This window comes from Squalius cephalus (assembly GCF_949319135.1).
Source record: "Squalius cephalus genome assembly, chromosome: 3".
NCBI classification, from domain to species: Eukaryota; Metazoa; Chordata; class Actinopteri; order Cypriniformes; family Leuciscidae; genus Squalius; species Squalius cephalus.
The window spans coordinates 3,096,973-3,115,271 of NC_137124.1; the positions used below are offsets into that span (position 1 = coordinate 3,096,973).

The window sequence follows — 18,299 nt, forward strand, 5'->3', positions numbered from 1 at the left end:
CGCAGATCTGGTCCTGAGATCGCCACCGCGCAGATCTGGTCCTGAGATTGCCACTGTGCAGGTCTGGTCTTAACTGTGGGACTCGCTGGCTGTCGTTTTGGCTAGCCTTCCTGTCCGCTACTGTGACTCTAATGGTGGCACTGTTCGTAGTGCTCAGCCCCAATGAGGCCATAAACCCTTCTCTAAAGGGCCTGGCCTTATCTTACACGATACAGGTAACTCTCACAGCTAGACTAAGGGGCTGTTTACACCTGGCCACTTCATGCGTTTTCTCAGATCGGATAGCAAGAAAAGACCAGGTGTAAATGCCCTCCGAAACGCATTCGAGATGGATTTGAATCCGATCGCTCAAACCACTTCAGGAGGAGGTCTGAGACGCATTCCAGACGAAACTGGACAAGTGTAAATGCATCTGGTTGTTGAAACCACATATGTAAATTTTACTCCTCCCAAAAATGCTAAAAAAATAAACATGTGAGAGCGTGTTATATGCTATATGTAATGTTATAGCCAGATATGACGACGCTACTGGAACACGCTCAACTTTATTCACTAAGCCAATGTGCAAACTATCGCAAATCACAGTGAAAGTCTGAAAGTCTTAACACAATCATCATCATTAAAAGTAAAGAAACGAAATAATCTTACCAGGGATGTTGCCACTCTCTCTTATTGCGGTCTTTGATTTTGAAATTTTATCTGATGGTCAATAAAATTCAGCTCATTTCTGTTGCTTTCGGTGACGTGCACTCCATTAAATCTGCATATAGCGTGGGAAAAAAGATAGAATTTATATCCATTTTGCAAAAGCACATTTATGTGACCAGGTGTAAATGGAATCGCTTTGATAAATCAGATAGCTATCCGATCTGAGAAAACATGAAGTGGCCAGGTGTAAACAGCCCCTAAAACAGTAGGCGAACAACTGAAGGATATCTGAGCACTTTGTGTTCATGCCGTTTCAGCTGACTGGAGTCCTTCAGTTTGTGGTGAGATTGTCCACTGAGCTGGAGGCGAAGTTCACCAGTGTAGAGAGACTGCTGGAGTATATTACGGTAAGAGATGAACATTAGGTCAACCTTTGGGTCATCATGCATTCAAATTCAGTTTTGCCAGTAATATAGCAGATTGAATATAGTTTTAATGCATCACTGCTTCATTGTGTGCTGCAGAGTTGTGTATCAGAGGGTCCACGAAGTGTCAATGGTGCTCACGTCCCCGCCGGCTGGCCACAGGAGGGCGCCATTACCTTTAAAAACTACAGTATGAGATACAGGGACAACACACCCATGGTCCTCCGTAATCTCCACGTTCATATTAATCCAGGGGAAAAGCTTGGCATTGTGGGACGTACTGGCTCTGGTGAGAGAGAACATGTTCTATTCAAAGCTTAATTATATGTTTTTAAACATTAAGAATCATTTCCGCTTATTGTTATAAGTTCAGATTGACGTAGTAATGCATAATGGATTAAATTAAGAGATGGGGAATCAATGTTAAAGTCGTCATTCTAAAGTATTCTTTAGCAAATGTGGCCACCATCATAAAAATGCATAAAGTAGCTAGTGCCTTTCAGTAACGTCATGTAATATAAATGCATCTCATATAGTTTCGCTCATTGCCGCTCTCTTTCTGATTCAGGGAAGTCCTCTCTGGGCGTGGCGTTTTTCCGACTGGCAGAGCCGGCTGAGGGCACTATTCTGATAGATGATGTGGACATCTGCAAGCTGGGCCTGAAAGATCTTCGCAGCCAACTGTCCGTCATCCCACAGGACCCTGTACTCTTCATCGGCACTGTCAGGTGACCTCTCACTGACCACTTTTTTATTCACAAAAAGCACTTCCTCAAGCAGTCTTATTCATTGAATTGACCTGAACTGAAATAAGGCAACATTCATTGTGTGATATCGAAAAATAAAATGGCAATTATCCTTGATACTCATAACCTCAATCTGTGTACATTTTTGTGTATTGTATTCTTTTACATGTAATGTGCAGAATGTGATTTACTGTGTGTAGGTATAACCTGGACCCGTTTAACAACTACAAAGATGAGGAGCTCTGGCTGGCGTTAGAAAAGACCTTCATGAAGGACACGGTAAAGACTCACTCTACACAAGGCCCGCAAGCAATACTGAATACAGTTTTGATTATGTTTCAAGTACGTACTTCTCTAGATCTTGTGTCAGAGGGCTTCTCCAAATATGTTCCTCATTTTTCAAATAGTAGAACACAGCCTGAATGCTCACTCTTTTTCAGACTTGATCAACATTACCTGTTTTAAGTAATGATGCACTTCTTTCACTGTATATGATCAAGTTCAGGTGATCAGTGGGGTGCCATACATGTAGTTTCATTATTTCAACACTCATGGTTTCTACTAGGAGTAGCTCAAACATCATAAAGTTAATCTAGCCTTTTATGTGAGGATATCATTTATTGAGAGAGCAAAAAAGAAAGAAACACACAATATAAGAGTGTGTAGTAAAAAAAAGTTACTGTGAGCTGCACTATAGTGGTGAAACACTAGACGTAACATCTGCTTAAATTCTTCTCCGTACCTTTCACACTTTGGTCCACGGTAACATAAAAAAGAAAGGAGAAACAGTAATTGAATATAATGGTCATATAAAATAAACACTCAAGCATTCAGGTGTTATCCGCACTTCTCTTTCTCTCTCTCTTGCAGATTGCTAAGTTGCCAGAGAAGTTAGACTCTCCAGTAGTGGAGAACGGAGAGAATTTCTCAGTTGGAGAGCGGCAGCTCATGTGTATGGCCAGAGCGCTGCTCCGTAAGTCCAAAGTAAGACTACAAAACACACACCAGAATCTAGGGATGCACCGATCCGATACTGCCATTTTTGCCGGATCGGGTATCGGTCAGACGAGGCCGATCCAAATCCGATATTGTGCGTATACTATTCGGTGTTATTGTTAAGCCCCACAAAAGGCACACAAACATTATAAAGCACCATAGGTTTTCGTGCACAATATTATAAGTGTTCTGAAGCAATTATATAGTATAATGAGAGATAGAAAATAATATTTAAGTCGTTAAATTCAAAATCACGTAAACGTTTCCCTCAGCTGCGGCTGTCAATCATTCAGCATTCAAACAGCGCGACGCATTCGGTTACGACAGTTAACACGATGAAACTCTCTTCAAGATGATTCAATGTTACTATTATACTTGATCTGTAGATAAAGGTCTATGGTTTTGCATAAAAGTTTGTTTTCAAAGGGAATATTCCCCACGATCAACGTCAATGCTGTCATGTTTTAGCGAATCATTTCACACACCAGACTGCTTTATAAACGAGGGTCAGTATAAAGCTGGTTTTGCTAAGAAGCTGCTCCTGAAAAAGGATCGGTACCAACTATTCGTGTTCCTGCTGCACCTCCAGAAGAAGTGAAGTGAGTGTAACGTTTTATTAACCTTTATATTAATCTTGTATTAATCTTTGCAAATCGCTTGCTGAACGCTTCACGATGAATCCCTGGTTTACACTCAGGGTACATTATGGCATGTTTTCTATGTACGACGTTCTCAATATAATTCATAATACCACGTTTATAATGAACAATGCGTTATGGTTAATGTGTTATTGTGTTACAAACGGTGTACGCACAGAACAGAGGGGCGGGGTGAGCAAAGCTCATTATCATTTAAAGACACATGCACTTAAACGGCGTGCTGAAAACAGAGCTGTTTTTGACCAGGTAAAATTAGTGTTCCCTTTCGAAAGGGAACGAGACACTACGTCAGAATGACGCAATGGGGAACGCCTCAGGCGTGACAGGTGTCTGAAATCAATATCAAATCACGGCAATCACATTGACCGGCGACAGCCCGTGAATCATTAACGTGAATGATTAACATGCGACCTGCAAGTATAAAAGGGCGCCTTGCAAACATGACAAACATCTTTTCGTCTTCAGGGACTGTTTTGTCTGGTCTTAATGTCAAGCATTAACGGCAATTAGAAAATGAAGCGCACACTTAAGGCAAGTCCTAAGGTAAAGAATTTAATTATATGTGTTGACCCGTGCCCAAGGTTTTTGTTGCCGGGTGACACACATGAAATGTGCATTTTCTGTCTGAGTGAAGAGCACGCACGGGACGCTCTCGAGGGAGCGTCCTGTGCAAATAAAATAAAAATAAAAAAACCCTCTCAGATGCGTCATCGACTGACGAGAGCGTGTTGCAGGTGGACGACGGAGACGTTTCTCCTACTGGTACTGCAGCGAGTGCTCTTCAGGACGGGCAAGAAATGGCTGATGAGGATGAATTAGATCCAGAGCCTCGTCAGCCATCCTGCCCCGTGTATGCTGAGCTGGTGGTTGATATGGGGCGCGCCGCCGACAAACTTCAGTTGCCATGGCAGCGCGCTCAGGGAGAGATCGCTCGCGGCAGGCTTGACGATCGATTTCTCCCTGAACATATGCCACCAGCTCAGGTGAGCCTTCCTTTCCTTCCTGATCTCCATACTGAGATCGAGAGGGCTTGGAAGAACCCATACTCTGCTCGTATTCACTGACATCAGCGGGGTGATTTCGCTGATGTTGAGTGGATCGGGAAGCATGGGTATGTGTCGATACCGCCGATTGACGAGACGTTCACAAAATATCTCGTGTCTGGGCGGGTGTCGACACTTAAAGCTCCAACCCTGCCATCCAAACCGCTTAAAGTATCAGCTCGTTTGAATGGCAGAGCATACACGGCAGCAGGTCAGGCCGGCGCTGCTCCCCATACCATGGCGGTGCTGCAAGCTTACCAGGCTGACCTGCTGTGGGATCTCGACCAGGGGGCGGGGCTGTCCCCTGAGGCGGTTGCTGAGCTGCGTCGAACCACAGTTTTGTCTCTCCAGGCCTGCTGCCGCGATCGGCCGATCGATGGCAGCGATGGTGGCCACGGAGAGGCATCTGTGATTTAACATGGCTGATATCGGGGAGAAAGAGAAATCCTTTTCTCCTCAATTCACCAGTTTCGCCTTCTAAACTTTTTGGCACCTCCGTGGATGCGGTGGTTGGGAAGTTTAGAGAGGCGAAGGCACGCTCAGCTGCTTTTGAAACATGTATACCGCTGAGATCCGGGTCCAAGCCCAGGCAGACGGGAGGCCCTGGTCCCTCTCGGTCCGAGGACCATAGACAGGACCAGAGGTCCAGTGTCGCCTCTTGTGCGCCCCCTCCATGGAGGAGTAGGACACAGAGAAGGCGAGCCTCCCGCAAGAAGAGGGATCTAAGGGAGGTCATCCAGCGCAAGCGCACACAGCGTGAGTAAGGGTTGATCTCCCTGGAGGGCCTTTTTCTACCAGCCCTCTCTCTCTTCCTGACTCCCCAGGCGTTCTTGCTACATCAGGCCTGGGGCTGGGCCCATGATAGAACTATGTTCTGTTGGCCCGCCTTGGCTTGATTAGTGTGAGCGCCTCTTTTAGGCATGTAAAAGTGGTGGACCCCAGGTTTTTGTGAATCTCTGGTGGAGTCTTCACTCCGCATGCCGCAGGTGAGCTGATTGGTCTTTTAAGAATATCTGTGTGTACAAATAACACTGACATTTATTTCTCTACAGACCTCGTTCCCTGTATAGACCTAGGGAGTCGTACTGGCAAGGAGGAATAAGGTAAAGTAAGTTTTGGACTTCAGGGCCCTGAAGCCTCCCCTCAGTTGGTGGCTGGAACGAATTAGGGAGAAGCTCAAAGAAGATTTGGCTTCCGTGCTGAGTGTGTGATGGCCTTCCGGTCATAACATTTTTTATGCGTGGTGGGCCGCCGCTCATTTCTGTTTAGCCTCAGGGCTATTAGCCACCCAGGGGTAGAGTAGTTGGTCTTCCTAAAAAAAAAAAAAAAAAAGCTTTTTTGTTTTAGGTTTAGACTGACGCTGGCGCTTCAGATAGATCTTATGTCTTACCTATCGGTTTGTGACATTGATATCCTGAGTACTTCGCTCCCCTGAGCTCTGTAAGGTGTCAGTAGGTTGAGTGTTTCACAGCCTCTCAATCAAGTTGGCTTTGGCTCCTCTGAGCCCTCAGGTAGATCTATGCTTATGGGTCGGCCCTAACCCGGGCCGCCTCTGTAGCTGGCCTAGGCTATGTTTGGGATGTTGGAGGCGTTCTGCTAAGTATAGCTGCCGCATTCATTATGTGTTAGGCTTCCTCCCCTAGATTTCAGCCTCCTCCCTTAAATGGGAGTTGTTGGCCAAGGCCCACCCCTTTCACTGCATTCAGGGGTGATAGAGTAATGCAGGGTGGTAGTTGAGGTATGATCCTTCAGGCGGGTCAGGCTGTCTTTCGCTCTGCGATGTGATAGTTTGCCAGACCCTGCCGAACAGAGCTACTTGTTTTTAGGCCTCTAGAGCTGGCTCCACTCAGCCCGTTGAGCTGAACCGCTCGAACGATGGGTGAAAGTTGGTTGGCTTGCAAGCAAGCTCCGCTCCCCCAGGCTGGGCACAGGACAAATCCCTGTCACCCTTTGGAGCCACTTGCAGGCCCGCTCCCTGTCTAACATTTCAGGGGCATATGGTGTTACTCCCCCGCTAACGCAGGGTAGTTTTGAGTAATCCATTCTCAGCTCTGTATTATCTACCTCACACCATGATGGCTCCGGTTGAGCAGGGAGTTCTAACTACATTTCATTCCGGTATTTGAACTCCGCTCCCTTGAAGCCAGAGCATTGCCATGAGCTGATGCCCATGCATTTAGTAGGTAGGCCCTTAAAATGGGGCCTCCACTAGGCAGAGTGGCGTATGTTGTACTCCCCTGCTATGAGGGTATTGCTTTTTGCTGAGTACACTGCCTTTGGCAATGTGATTAGGTACCAGGATGCTGTAAGCGCTGTAGTAACAGTTTTTCTGCCTTGAAGGCTGCACAGTTAGGTAGTAGGCCCCAGCAGGCCTCCTTGACTGGGTAGCCCCTAAGATAGGGCTCCTAGGCCAGCTCACCTTCGGTGGTTGGCCCTGGTAGTTCGGGCAGAAGACTCACTAACGAGTAGTAGGTCTTAACAGGCCTCCTCGGAGGTGGGTCACACCATTGTGGAGCATACACTAGGACAAAACTATAGGAAAAGTTTTTAATAGTATGGTTCCAGCAGTGTTCATTAAAGTAGCAGAAAGACTCGCTATCAGCTAGTAGGCTCGACCGGGCCTCCCTGTTAGGCGAGTCCCCAGCAGCAGTCACATCCAGCTGATTAGACTGTTTCAGGAAGTAGGCCTCTTCAGGCCTCCCTGAAGATGGGCTCCCACATTTTTTGTGGGGGTCAGGTAGTAGGCTTTACTAGGCCTCCCTGAGGGCTAAATCCCTCATACTGTGGTACTAAGTGGCCCTGAGGTTGAACTATCAGTTAGTAGGCCTCATAAGGCCTCCCTGAAGGCAAAGCCCCATAGACAGTCAACTGGACTGCCAGTCTGGCCCAATGTCAGCTGTGGTTTTCAGGTAGTAGGCCTCTCCAGGCCTCCCTGAAAGTAAGCTCCTTCATGTCATGGTTCTCTGGTAGTAGGCCTCACCAGGCCTCCCTGGAGTTGAGTTCCAACATACTTTGAGTTTCCACTTAATGTGGTTTTTCTGGTAATGGGTAGTAGGCCTCTCTAGGCCTCTCTGTAAGCGAACTCCTATGTACTGTGGTAGGCTTCACTAGGCCTCCCTTAAGTTGAGCTCCCACGTTTTGTGGTTGTCATGTAGCAGGCCTCTCCAGGCCTCTCTGTAAGTGAACTCCCATGCACTGTGGTTATCAGGTAGTAGGCCTCACTAGGCCTCCCTGAAGTTGAGCCCCCGCATACTGTGGTTGTCATGTAGTAGGCCTCTCCAGGCCTCTCTGTAAGTGAACTCCCATGCGCTGTGGTTATCAGGTAGTAGGCCTCACTAGGCCTCCCTGAAGTTGAGCTCCCACATACTGTGGTTATCATGTAGTAGGCCTCTCCAGGCCTCCTTGAAGGGTTAGCTCCCACTTACTGTGTGTTCCACTGAGCATGGTTTTTCAGGTAGTAGGCCTCTCCAGGCCTCTCTGAAAGTGAGCTCCCACGTTTTGTGGTTATCAGATAGTAGGCTTCACCAGGCCTCTCTGAAGGTGAGCTCCCACATACTGTGGTTGTCAGGTAGTAGGCCTCTCCAGGTCTCCCTGAGTAGTTTCACTGTGGTGCTGGGTTTTGTAAGCTAGTGGCCGCTTACTTTCAGTTTAGCAGACCTTATCAGGCAGCTACCGAAGGTGAGCTTGCGCCCTGGCTCGACTCAAGTTTGTATTCTCTGCTACGGGTTCCCTCCTGGAACCTGTTTATCCTGCTACAGCCTGGTTGCCTACCAGGTAGATCTAATGCTCCCCTCACTGAGGGTCAGTATGAGTATGTGGTCTCCTGAGTCTGATCAGTCGGTCGTAGGCCTCTCATGAGGCCTCCCAGTTAGATCAGTCCTTAGGCCCTCACAGGCCTCCTTAGTGTTTTGAAACACAAACACTGGGTTGATCCGTGGATCGAGTAGAGAAACTCCCCTCGCTGGCAAGGGTTGTAAAGCACTATGCTGAGTCATACTCTCCAGGATATCCCGTCTCTGAGATCCGGTCCGAGTGGTTCACTGCCTGCTTCGCAGTCCCTCGGGTTGGATGCCTTCCTAAAGGCAAGTGTCCAGAGGCTCTGTCTTCGGACAGACAGGAAGTGGCCAGACTGTAGTGTCTTATATGGTGACACCAGGTCAGGCCTGCCTGGTGGCATTTCAGGTGGCACGTTCCCCTGAATAGTGACTGGCTGGGGTTCCCTCAGGTTCCCTAGCCACATTCCCTAGAAGGGACCCCTTCTAAGAAGTTGAAGTTGTGGTCCTAGGCCCTTGAGCAGGCCCAGGTAGACCTTTCACTAAACTATGTTTATGGAGGTTTTCTGTGGTATCATATAGCTTGGGCTATGACCGTAGGGAGTGCTGTCACTGACAGCCCAGTGTGACCTAGGGGTGAGTGGTTCTAGCGTTCATTTGAATTGCCGGTTCTGACAGTTGTCACTGCCATTGGGCATGCACTCCCCTTAGCATGGTGGCGTTGGTATATCGTTCCCCATTGCGTCATTCTGACGTAGTGTAGAGTTCCCTTTCGAAAGGGAACGTCTCAGGTTACAACTGTAACCTATGTTCCCTGAGAACAGGGAACGAGACACTACGTCTTCCTGCCATGCCTCGGGGCCTGCCTGCAACAGTCCCTTCAGACGATAGGATGTTTGTCATGTTTGCAAGGCGCCCTTTTATACTTGCAGGTCGCATGTTAATCATTCACGTTAATGATTCACGGGCTGTCGCCGGTCAATGTGATTGCCGTGATTTGATATTGATTTCAGACACCTGTCACGCCTGAGGCGTTCCCCATTGCGTCATTCTGACGTAGTGTCTCGTTCCCTGTTCTCAGGGAACATAGGTTACAGTTGTAACCTGAGACGTTTTCTTACAATACTAATGAGAATTTTTAATTAAAGTATATTACAAACTTTTAATTTAGACCCTAAAGAATCATATTAGCTTGTACAAAAATGACATTATATGACCCCTTTAAAACAGTTAAAAGGAAATGCTGAATAGACTATTGTATAGATAGATACTGTATAATACACTACGCATCGATATGTATTGTCTTTGTGTTTTAAACTTTTCAATGCGGACTCGATGCGCTGCGCGCTGTGACTCATGTTGCTTCAAGCGCATCATTCTGCGCTCGGGATGCGCATAAGCGCTTTGTGCCGCACTGTATTGGAGCCTTTCATATCATAATACAGGGACGCAATGAAAGATTATTAATAGCCGTTCTTGTTCTGTCCTATCTATCATTGCTACCTCATTAAACAGCTCTGCTATACATTTAAAAAATGTCTCAATTTTATTCAAAATTATATAAAATAATTGATATTTTTGATTTTTGTTATCTTGTTTTTTATGAATGTATTTTACAATAATACAAAGAGCAATGTGTAAAGTTTTACCAGATTTAGTGTTACACTTATTGTCTCTAATTTGTTCCCCACTAAACGTTTTTTTTTTTTTTTTTTCACAAACTGTTCAGATTTTATACAATTATTGTGCACTTGTGATTTTTCTAGACTAAACTTTACTGCTGAATTATCCACTAATCTAGTTTATAACAGCATTTATATCAGATTATGATCATATATTTTTTTTGTTGTTGTTTGTTTTTCTTTTTTTTTGTTCTTATTATCAGTTCAACACAGAGTTATAGAAATTCTACTTGATTAAAAAAAGAATTGCGCTAGTATCGCTATCGGATCGGTATCGGTCGATACTCAGAATTTTTGGTATCGGATCGGATCGATTCTGAAAAAAATGGTATCGGTGCATCCCTACCAGAATCCCTTGCTCTTAACAGGGTCTGATAAAGTCGTGTTCATAGATCATTCTATTGGATGAGGCGACGGCGTCTATAGACTCCGAGACTGACAGCATGATCCGGCGCACCATCAGAGAGGGTTTCCAGCACTGCACAGTGCTCACAATCGCCCACAGGATTAACACCGTGTTGGAGAGTGACCGCATACTCGTCATGGAGCAGGGCAAGGTAATCCACTACTTCTTAATATATAAATTGACATTACATTCAACTAAATACAGTACATTACTGTCTGATAGCATTATTGAAGACCTCTATTCCCCTTGTGTAGCAACGCATAAGCTATTTTCTGTGATGTTGTGGGCACTTCCGATTTATTTGCATCTAATAACCGGAAGAATAACAGAATGCTGTAAATGGTAAAATGATTATGATTATAAATTAAAATAATATTATGACAAATATCAGTTTGCTATGGAAGCTTGTTTACGCCACTGAATAATAAATAAATAATAATAATTGCGACTTTTTATCTCACAATTCTGACTTTATTTCTCACAATTGCGATATATCAAGTCAGAATTGTGAGAAATAAAGTCGCAATTCTGAGAAATAAAGTTGCAATTGCGAGATATAAAGTCAGAATTGCATGATATAAAGTCGCAATTGCGTGTTATAAAGTCAGAATTGTGAGATATAAAGTCGCAATTGCGTGTTATAAAGTCAGAATTGTGAGATATAAACTATTCTGAGGTAAAAAAAAAAAGGTCGTTTTATATCTGACAATTCTGAGAAAAGATGTCAGAATTGCGAGATATAAAACTGCAATTATGTGTTATAAAGTCAGAATTGCGTGATATAAAGTCGCAATTGCGAGAAAAAAAGTCTGAATTCTGACTTTATAACACGCAATTGCGACTTTATTTCACGCAATTCTGACTTTATGTCTCGCAATTCTGAGAAATAAAGTCAGAATTGCGAGATTTAAACTCGCAATTGTGAGATAAAAAGTCGCAATGATCTTTTAAAATGTTTTATTTAGTGGCGGAAACAAGCTTCCATAGTTTGCAGCATAACAGGCAGTTTTTGTACAGCAGCTAAACTAAATGGAAGTGGATGAGAACGGAAAGCCTCGACACAATCGCTCCTCCATTAAGAGTGAGGTGAACATAAGCCCTGTTGTGTTTTCTCCAGGTGGTGGAGTTTGACCCGCCGCAGGACCTGATACAGAGGCCGGACTCTCGGTTTGCCTCTCTTCTAGCAGCAGCTAATCGAGCCAACTCGTGAAGCGCTCGGAAGCATTCTCACAGAATGCAGAATTTAATCGATACCGGAAGTGGTTCACCACATCTATATGTGGGTCAATGACGTGACGGGTCTTTTTTTTTTGTCCAAAGGCCTTAATAATAATAAAAAAAACAAATATATAACATCCAAAGTATGTAAGGTAGTACAACTTGATCTCTTTTACTGAATCCAAAAGGTTTTAATTATATTTTTCTACATATAAAGGTATTTTAAAGATTTTGAAGTGTCAAAAGGTCATTTGGTAAAACCGATACAGTAAATATTTAAATGGAATAATATTGTTTTTAATAACTAAAGGAACTACAATAATACAAATATAAAGCAGATAAGGCTCTTTTTTTTTACATTTCCCCTTTTCTCCTTTCCCTGTGCAATGTTTTACTTGAATATGTTGGAGTGTTTAGAGTAGTCCAATAAATGATTACATTTATGAGATCAGTGATAATTTTTACACACTATATACTATTTCAACATCAATGTCAAATCAGTTTTTAACTTTCAAATCAGTGGTTAAACCGAATGACTTTTTTGGTGATATTTTTTCCATCTTGTAAAAACAGTGTTAATTGATTGTACAAACCACAAAATCTTATTGTTAACACCTAGGTAAACTAAAAAAATGGTTTCAAATATAGTTATATCTCCATTCTATTTTTTTACACTTTTAAAAACCTTATTCGGCAATGACCCATGTACATGACTCTCGCAGAATGTGTGTGTGACCTTATAAGCTATCACTAATATGAAGAATACAGCATAGCATGCTGCCACACTTCTCTTCAACATTACATTTACAGGTAGCCTAAAAGCACGTGGATTTGCATTTTTTTTATTCCAGTCAACTGAATCTTTTAAAGATTCAGAGGGCTCTGCACATTTTTGTTCATGTGCGTTATATGTCTATCTTCATATTTTGTCATTTAGACACAACAGTTACAGACTAAGCTTTAAATGTTCTCAGTTTTCATAGATTCATCAGATATGTATTTTAAATATTTATTTGATTGTTTGTGCATGTATTGCGCTTTGATATTATATCGGTTTCACACATAATAAAGTCTCGTTTCTGTCTTGTACTGTATATAAGGCTTGTATGCTTCTAAGAACTTTCGAGGTGAGTCCGTGTGTGTTTCTCATCTTGGACGCCCGCTGTCTCTCTCCTCCTCCAGCACCAGAGTTTACTGGGCCACGGTTACTCACTGGAGACACTGATGAAATGTTGAAATTTCAGCATCAGTGTGCATCTTAGACTGATGAGGGATCGAGGGAATTATTTTAACTCAGTGAAGAGACGGCGTGAAAGACATTAATCAGATATCAGTGAATTTTTAATGCTTGTGTCCTTCAACTTATGCAGTGATGCTCATTCACCCAAAACATGCATCATTTTGAAAACAGAGAGACTTTCTTTCAAAGACGCTTGTGTTTTAAAGTGTTTTTTTGTTGTTGTTGTATTTATAATTTAATTTGATTTGATTTGACTTTAATATAATTTAAGAGGTGCAACATCTTATCTAAACACTTAAAAACGCGTGTGTGTGTATATATATATATATATATATATATATATATATATATATAGGCCTACATTTTTATATGAAACTGTGACCTGTGAATCTACAATTTAAAATATTTGCAGATAATAAATGTAATGAATTTAAGACCTATGTATGCGTCTTTGTTGTGTTTGTTTGTTTGTAAATAATGTTCTGTTATGTTGAGAATAAGAGTTTGTGTGTTGGAGTTTTGAGGGTCACCTGTGGATTGAATTGTAGAGCACCTCCTAGTGCTCCAATAATAGGATATTCCAGAAACTAAAACAAAAAGCTACTACACTTTACTGTAATATTACTGAAAGTTATATAACATAATTAAATAATTAATATGTCAGGAATATTGTAAACTACAGCAATAAAAAAATAAAATAAATACATAATAATAAAACAAATTGCCTGCCAAAAATATCAATATTGGGAGTTGTCATTACGGTATGGTTTAAAGACACTTCAAGAAAATATTTATTTGTTATTAGCTTGTTCAATTTTAAAATAGTTCAACATAAACATATTTTAGTTAATAGCGACTTTGATGTTTAACATTGCAATCCCAGGAGTCTTTACAGTGGACTTTACATTTAAGATAAAGACTTTCAATGAAGCGCTAGAATCTGAGTTTTCATATAGTCAGCTCTGGATGTGTTAATTGAGGTTATAAAACATAAACGCTTTCAGTTTTCAGCCAAGCTGATTTGTGTGTAAGATCTTGAACGAAATAAAGAACTTTTGTTTGCATTTACAGAGATGTCGACAGATCCAACATAGGCCTATCCGCCTGAGATTCAGACACATCTGACCTCTATAGAGTAGCCTAGGAATAAACATTTTTATATTTATCTGAGATCACAATTGTTACATTTGTAAAATCGATTTGTCTGATATGAATGGTCAGTATATTTTATAGGCTTTATAATATTTAGGCATAGGCCTACAAAAGCAGATAGGGTTGCAGTTTTTGCTGAATTTGAATGTATGGTAAAGCATATTTCTATGGAATATGAGACATTGTGTGTTCCTGAAACTTCCGTTTTAATGGGAGATGGAGAAAAAATATGTGGAATATCTTGTGCTTTTCCGAACTAGCCGTCATTAGCATGCCCGGTTTGTTAATAATAGCCTCTGCTACTTTATTTAACTTTAATAAAACACCGCACATAACTTTCCAAATCAGCCATTGCAATAATCAAATGTGGACTAGAGGATACAATCGAAGCATAAGAAGTTAAACTAAGGTAAGAAAAACACAAATGTGTTAAAACGTGTGTACACCATAGACTGGTCTACACACGAAAACAACACGTTGGGAAGACGATTAGTTACTCGCACTTCGACCGGTCGCCATAGGAACGCGTTAACAACACGTGAGCACATGTAGTAAGCAATAATTGTGGCCAACGTGTTTTGAAGAAAAACATTTATTTCATAATGTGATTCTACGCCATACGCGGCGTTCTCTCATGGCCATCCGCCTCGTCCTGTTTATTGTGTACCAAATATTGAGGCCTCTGTGTTCGGGTGAGTACAGTGTTACTTCTATTATGTAGATATACACTCACCTAAAGGATTATTAGGAACACCTGTTCAATTTCTCATTAATGCAATTATCTAATCAACCAATCACATGGCAGTTGCTTCCATGCATTTAGGGGTGTGGTCCTGGTCAAGACAATCTCCTGAACTCCAAACTGAATGTCAGAATGGAAAAGAAAGGTGATTTAAGCAATTCTGAGCGTGGCATGGTTGTTGGTGCCAGACGGGCCAGTCTGAGTATTTCACAATCTGCTCAGTTACTGGGATTTTCACGCACAACCATTTCTAGGGTTTGTAAACTGTTGATTTTGTCTAAAAACTTTTGGATTACATGAAGAGACCGTTATGTTGAAAGAATCCAGTTAATTTTTATGTTCGTGTGGAAATACTGGATGTGGTCAGGTTTTTTTTTTTTTTATTCACCAGAAAGTTCCACTGATGGCGAGCTACCCAATCAAACACTAGGAGAAGAAAGTTATCAAGAGGACAACAGAGACTGAAATAAAGTTTGTTCACAAATCTGTTTTTATAAAAGTAAAATCTCTTTTCATCTAGTCACGATGTTATATTGTGTCAAGTTTATCAAAATATAACTGATAAAAAACGTAGACCCCACTACATTGGTATAAGCTTAAGTTGAACTTTATTCTTGTATAAACAGACGCTGTATTAAGCAGTACTACAGTGTAGGCTGCATAACGTATTAAATAGAAAAGTATCTAAAGCGTCTGTGTATTTGACAAATATAGCATTTATTTCACTTCATCTGTGGTAAAGTATGCAAACACAACGCTAGCATCACTACGAGAAGCAGAAAGTGTCCGACTTCACGTCTCAGTTTTCAGCTCCTGAACGCGAACTCTCGCCGCAGCCGATGTCCAACACACCTTACACCACAACTATAGACCTTATGTAGCGCATAAGGTCTATAACAGCACAGAGGAACAATCATTGGAATCACTTTTAGAACGATTTTGTTTCAAGCTGATGAATGATAAAAACATTGACAACCTACACAAAACCTTTCCGTTTTCTTCTGTAATGTCAAACTAGCAAATAACAATTAAGCTTGCTTAGGCTTCTTATACTACTGGTTATGAGGGACAAAACTGCATGAAATTGTATATCAGATTTAAGAAGAAACATTATGAATGACACTTACTGGACACTTGAACAGCTGCTATATCAACATCCTAACAAAGAGAATACGCTTAAATAATATACTTGTCAGTACATGTCAAGATTTTCTTGTGATTTTTGCCGTCCGTCATGTGTACAGATACTTTTCATACACTAGAAGCGAGTTCAAACCTGTACAAGCAAGTGGTTGCCGTGGTAACCTTAACATGCTGACTTATGTGGATGAACTTTTATTTGAGGAAATCTGTTTATAATTGGCTATTATGCTTGAACTTATTGGTCCTGCGCTGCCTATTTACTCTGATTTTAATAAATATGTCTATAATGGCTAACGTTGCTTAAGTGAATGCTCAAGTTTAATATACAATGATCCTAATGCAAGGCAAGCACCGACCGCATATATCTGACCTATTTTTAGCGGCATTCAGTATAGGATTTGACTGTTCATAGTAATTATCATAGTGTTATACATCGATATATATATCAAAGTGCATCGAGAGTGATTCAGAGCAGGAGGACTCAACCCATAGACAGTATATAAACTGGACACAGCGACCCCATAGGTTTCAACGGAGAGAAGTGAAGCAGATTAGAAGCCCTCATTTCCTGATTGCCGAGTGTACTGCGCAGACTCAAACTGAGCTTGACGACGTGGATGTGACGTGAGCAGCCTGCCTGACAGTTGTAAGTTTTCTAGTAGCTGTGCCAAACGAAATCTGAACCATTCCCTTCCGAATCTTGCTGAGACGGAAAGCGTGAGTAGGATCTGTCCATGAGCAACGTCATGACTCTCTATGGGCTTCTCCCTTGACTGTATCGGACTTCATGCCTCCACGTCCCCCCGATTGACTGCAAGCTTCTCTTCCTGTCTCTACGGTAATTTCCAGAGAGTCGCGTGGTTATGACGCAATCGTTAGCCTACTTTTACAAAAACTGCTTCTACGGGGCCATAACGTAAGATACAAGGTAATGGAGCCTTTTATACATTGTCGTGTTTCTTTAGAAATAAACCATGGACAAATGGAGTCTTTAAACGCCTCAGATGTAAAGTTATTCGCTGTCAAAGTGACGCCAAAATGAATGGGAGTCAATGGGATGCTAACAGCAGGTGAAGGCTTGTTAGCCAATTAGCCAATTGGCTTGTTAGCCAATGGCGGCTCCCGGGGGTACCTTCAAAATAATATGAATCGCTGCCCCCCTGACTCAACCAGAGCAGCTTCTCCAGAGCGACTCACGCACTCTGATGATGACACAGCTGTTCCATGATTGGCCAGAATCCCCACATGACAACAATCACGTGTGTTTCATGTTTATTCTCACACCTACAGTTCCATTAATGCTCACAAATCTGTTTTTATAACAGTAAAATCTCTTTTCATCTAGTTGCAATGTTATATTGTGTCATGTTTATCAAAATATAACTGATAAAAAATGTAGACCCCACTACATTGATATTTAAATATTAGCTAATGTTGAACTTTATTCTTGTATAAAAAGATGCTGTATTAAGCAGTACTACAGTGTAGGCTGCATAACGTATTAAATAGAAAAGTATCTAAAGCGTCTGTGTATTTGACAAATATAGCATTTATTTCACTTCAGCTGTGGTAAAGTATGCAAACACAGCGCTAGTGTCACTAAGAGAAGCAGAAAGTGTCCGACTTCACGTCTCAGTTTTCAGCTCCTGAACGCGGCAACTCTCTCCGATCGATCCAGGCGCAGCCGATGTCCAACACACCTTACATCACAACTATAGACCTTATGTAGCCCTGCACCTTTTCAGTGCTGCGCTTGTTGTCTTTTGTCTTCCAGTTTGTATTTCCACAGCGATCTTAAGTATTTATGAATGAACTGCCCTTTTCAAAATCTTCCTGGTCTAGGCTACTGACTTTTGTTAAGACATCTGCTTTAAACATTACAATGCTCATGATAACTTTCGTTAACTCTACAAAAAGTAAATCCACTTCACCAGCTAATTACTCTTCCACAGCGATGCCATAGAATTACAGAGCTGCCGCTAAAACGGAAGTTCAAAGACAATATTCTAAAGATGCCTTGCACTTGTTTCTCTGGCGCATAAGGTCTATAACAGCACAGAAGAACAATCGTTGGAATCACTTTTAGAATGATTTTATTTCAAGCTGATGAATGATAAAAACATTGACAACCTACACAAAACCTTTCCGTTTTCTGTCATGTCAAACTAGCAAATAACAATTAAGCTTGCTTAGGCTTCTTGTACTACTGGTTATGAGGGACAAAACTGTATGAAATTTGTTATGTCTTCATGACAAGAAGCACAAGCAAGTAGATTTCTCTTAATTAACTTTTTAATAACTGTTATGCACAAGCAGTATAACATGCAAGCACATGCTCAGCATTCTCTCACTATTCTTCCTCTTACTTCACATGTATGTTTTTTTAACCTAAGGAGCTTGAGTGCCATCTAGTGGAGTATCAATGT

The 18,299-nt window shown here is 41.9% G+C and overlaps 1 protein-coding gene across 1 annotated transcript in view; it reads left to right on the forward strand.

The window, feature by feature from the left end:
* The window catches only part of LOC307156249 (ATP-binding cassette sub-family C member 12-like), a gene marked incomplete at both ends in the record, with an annotated part of 30,954 nt that extends 19,366 nt beyond the window's left edge, over positions 1-11,588 (forward strand). The window contains 8 exons of the mRNA XM_079867543.1: positions 62-215; positions 966-1,055; positions 1,173-1,362; positions 1,642-1,801; positions 2,020-2,098; positions 2,690-2,803; positions 10,365-10,529; positions 11,496-11,588. Of these exons, the coding sequence (XP_079723669.1) occupies positions 62-215; positions 966-1,055; positions 1,173-1,362; positions 1,642-1,801; positions 2,020-2,098; positions 2,690-2,803; positions 10,365-10,529; positions 11,496-11,588 (1,045 nt within the window). The remainder of the gene's footprint in view (positions 1-61; positions 216-965; positions 1,056-1,172; positions 1,363-1,641; positions 1,802-2,019; positions 2,099-2,689; positions 2,804-10,364; positions 10,530-11,495) is intronic.
* Between the last annotated feature and the right edge of the window lie 6,711 nt (positions 11,589-18,299).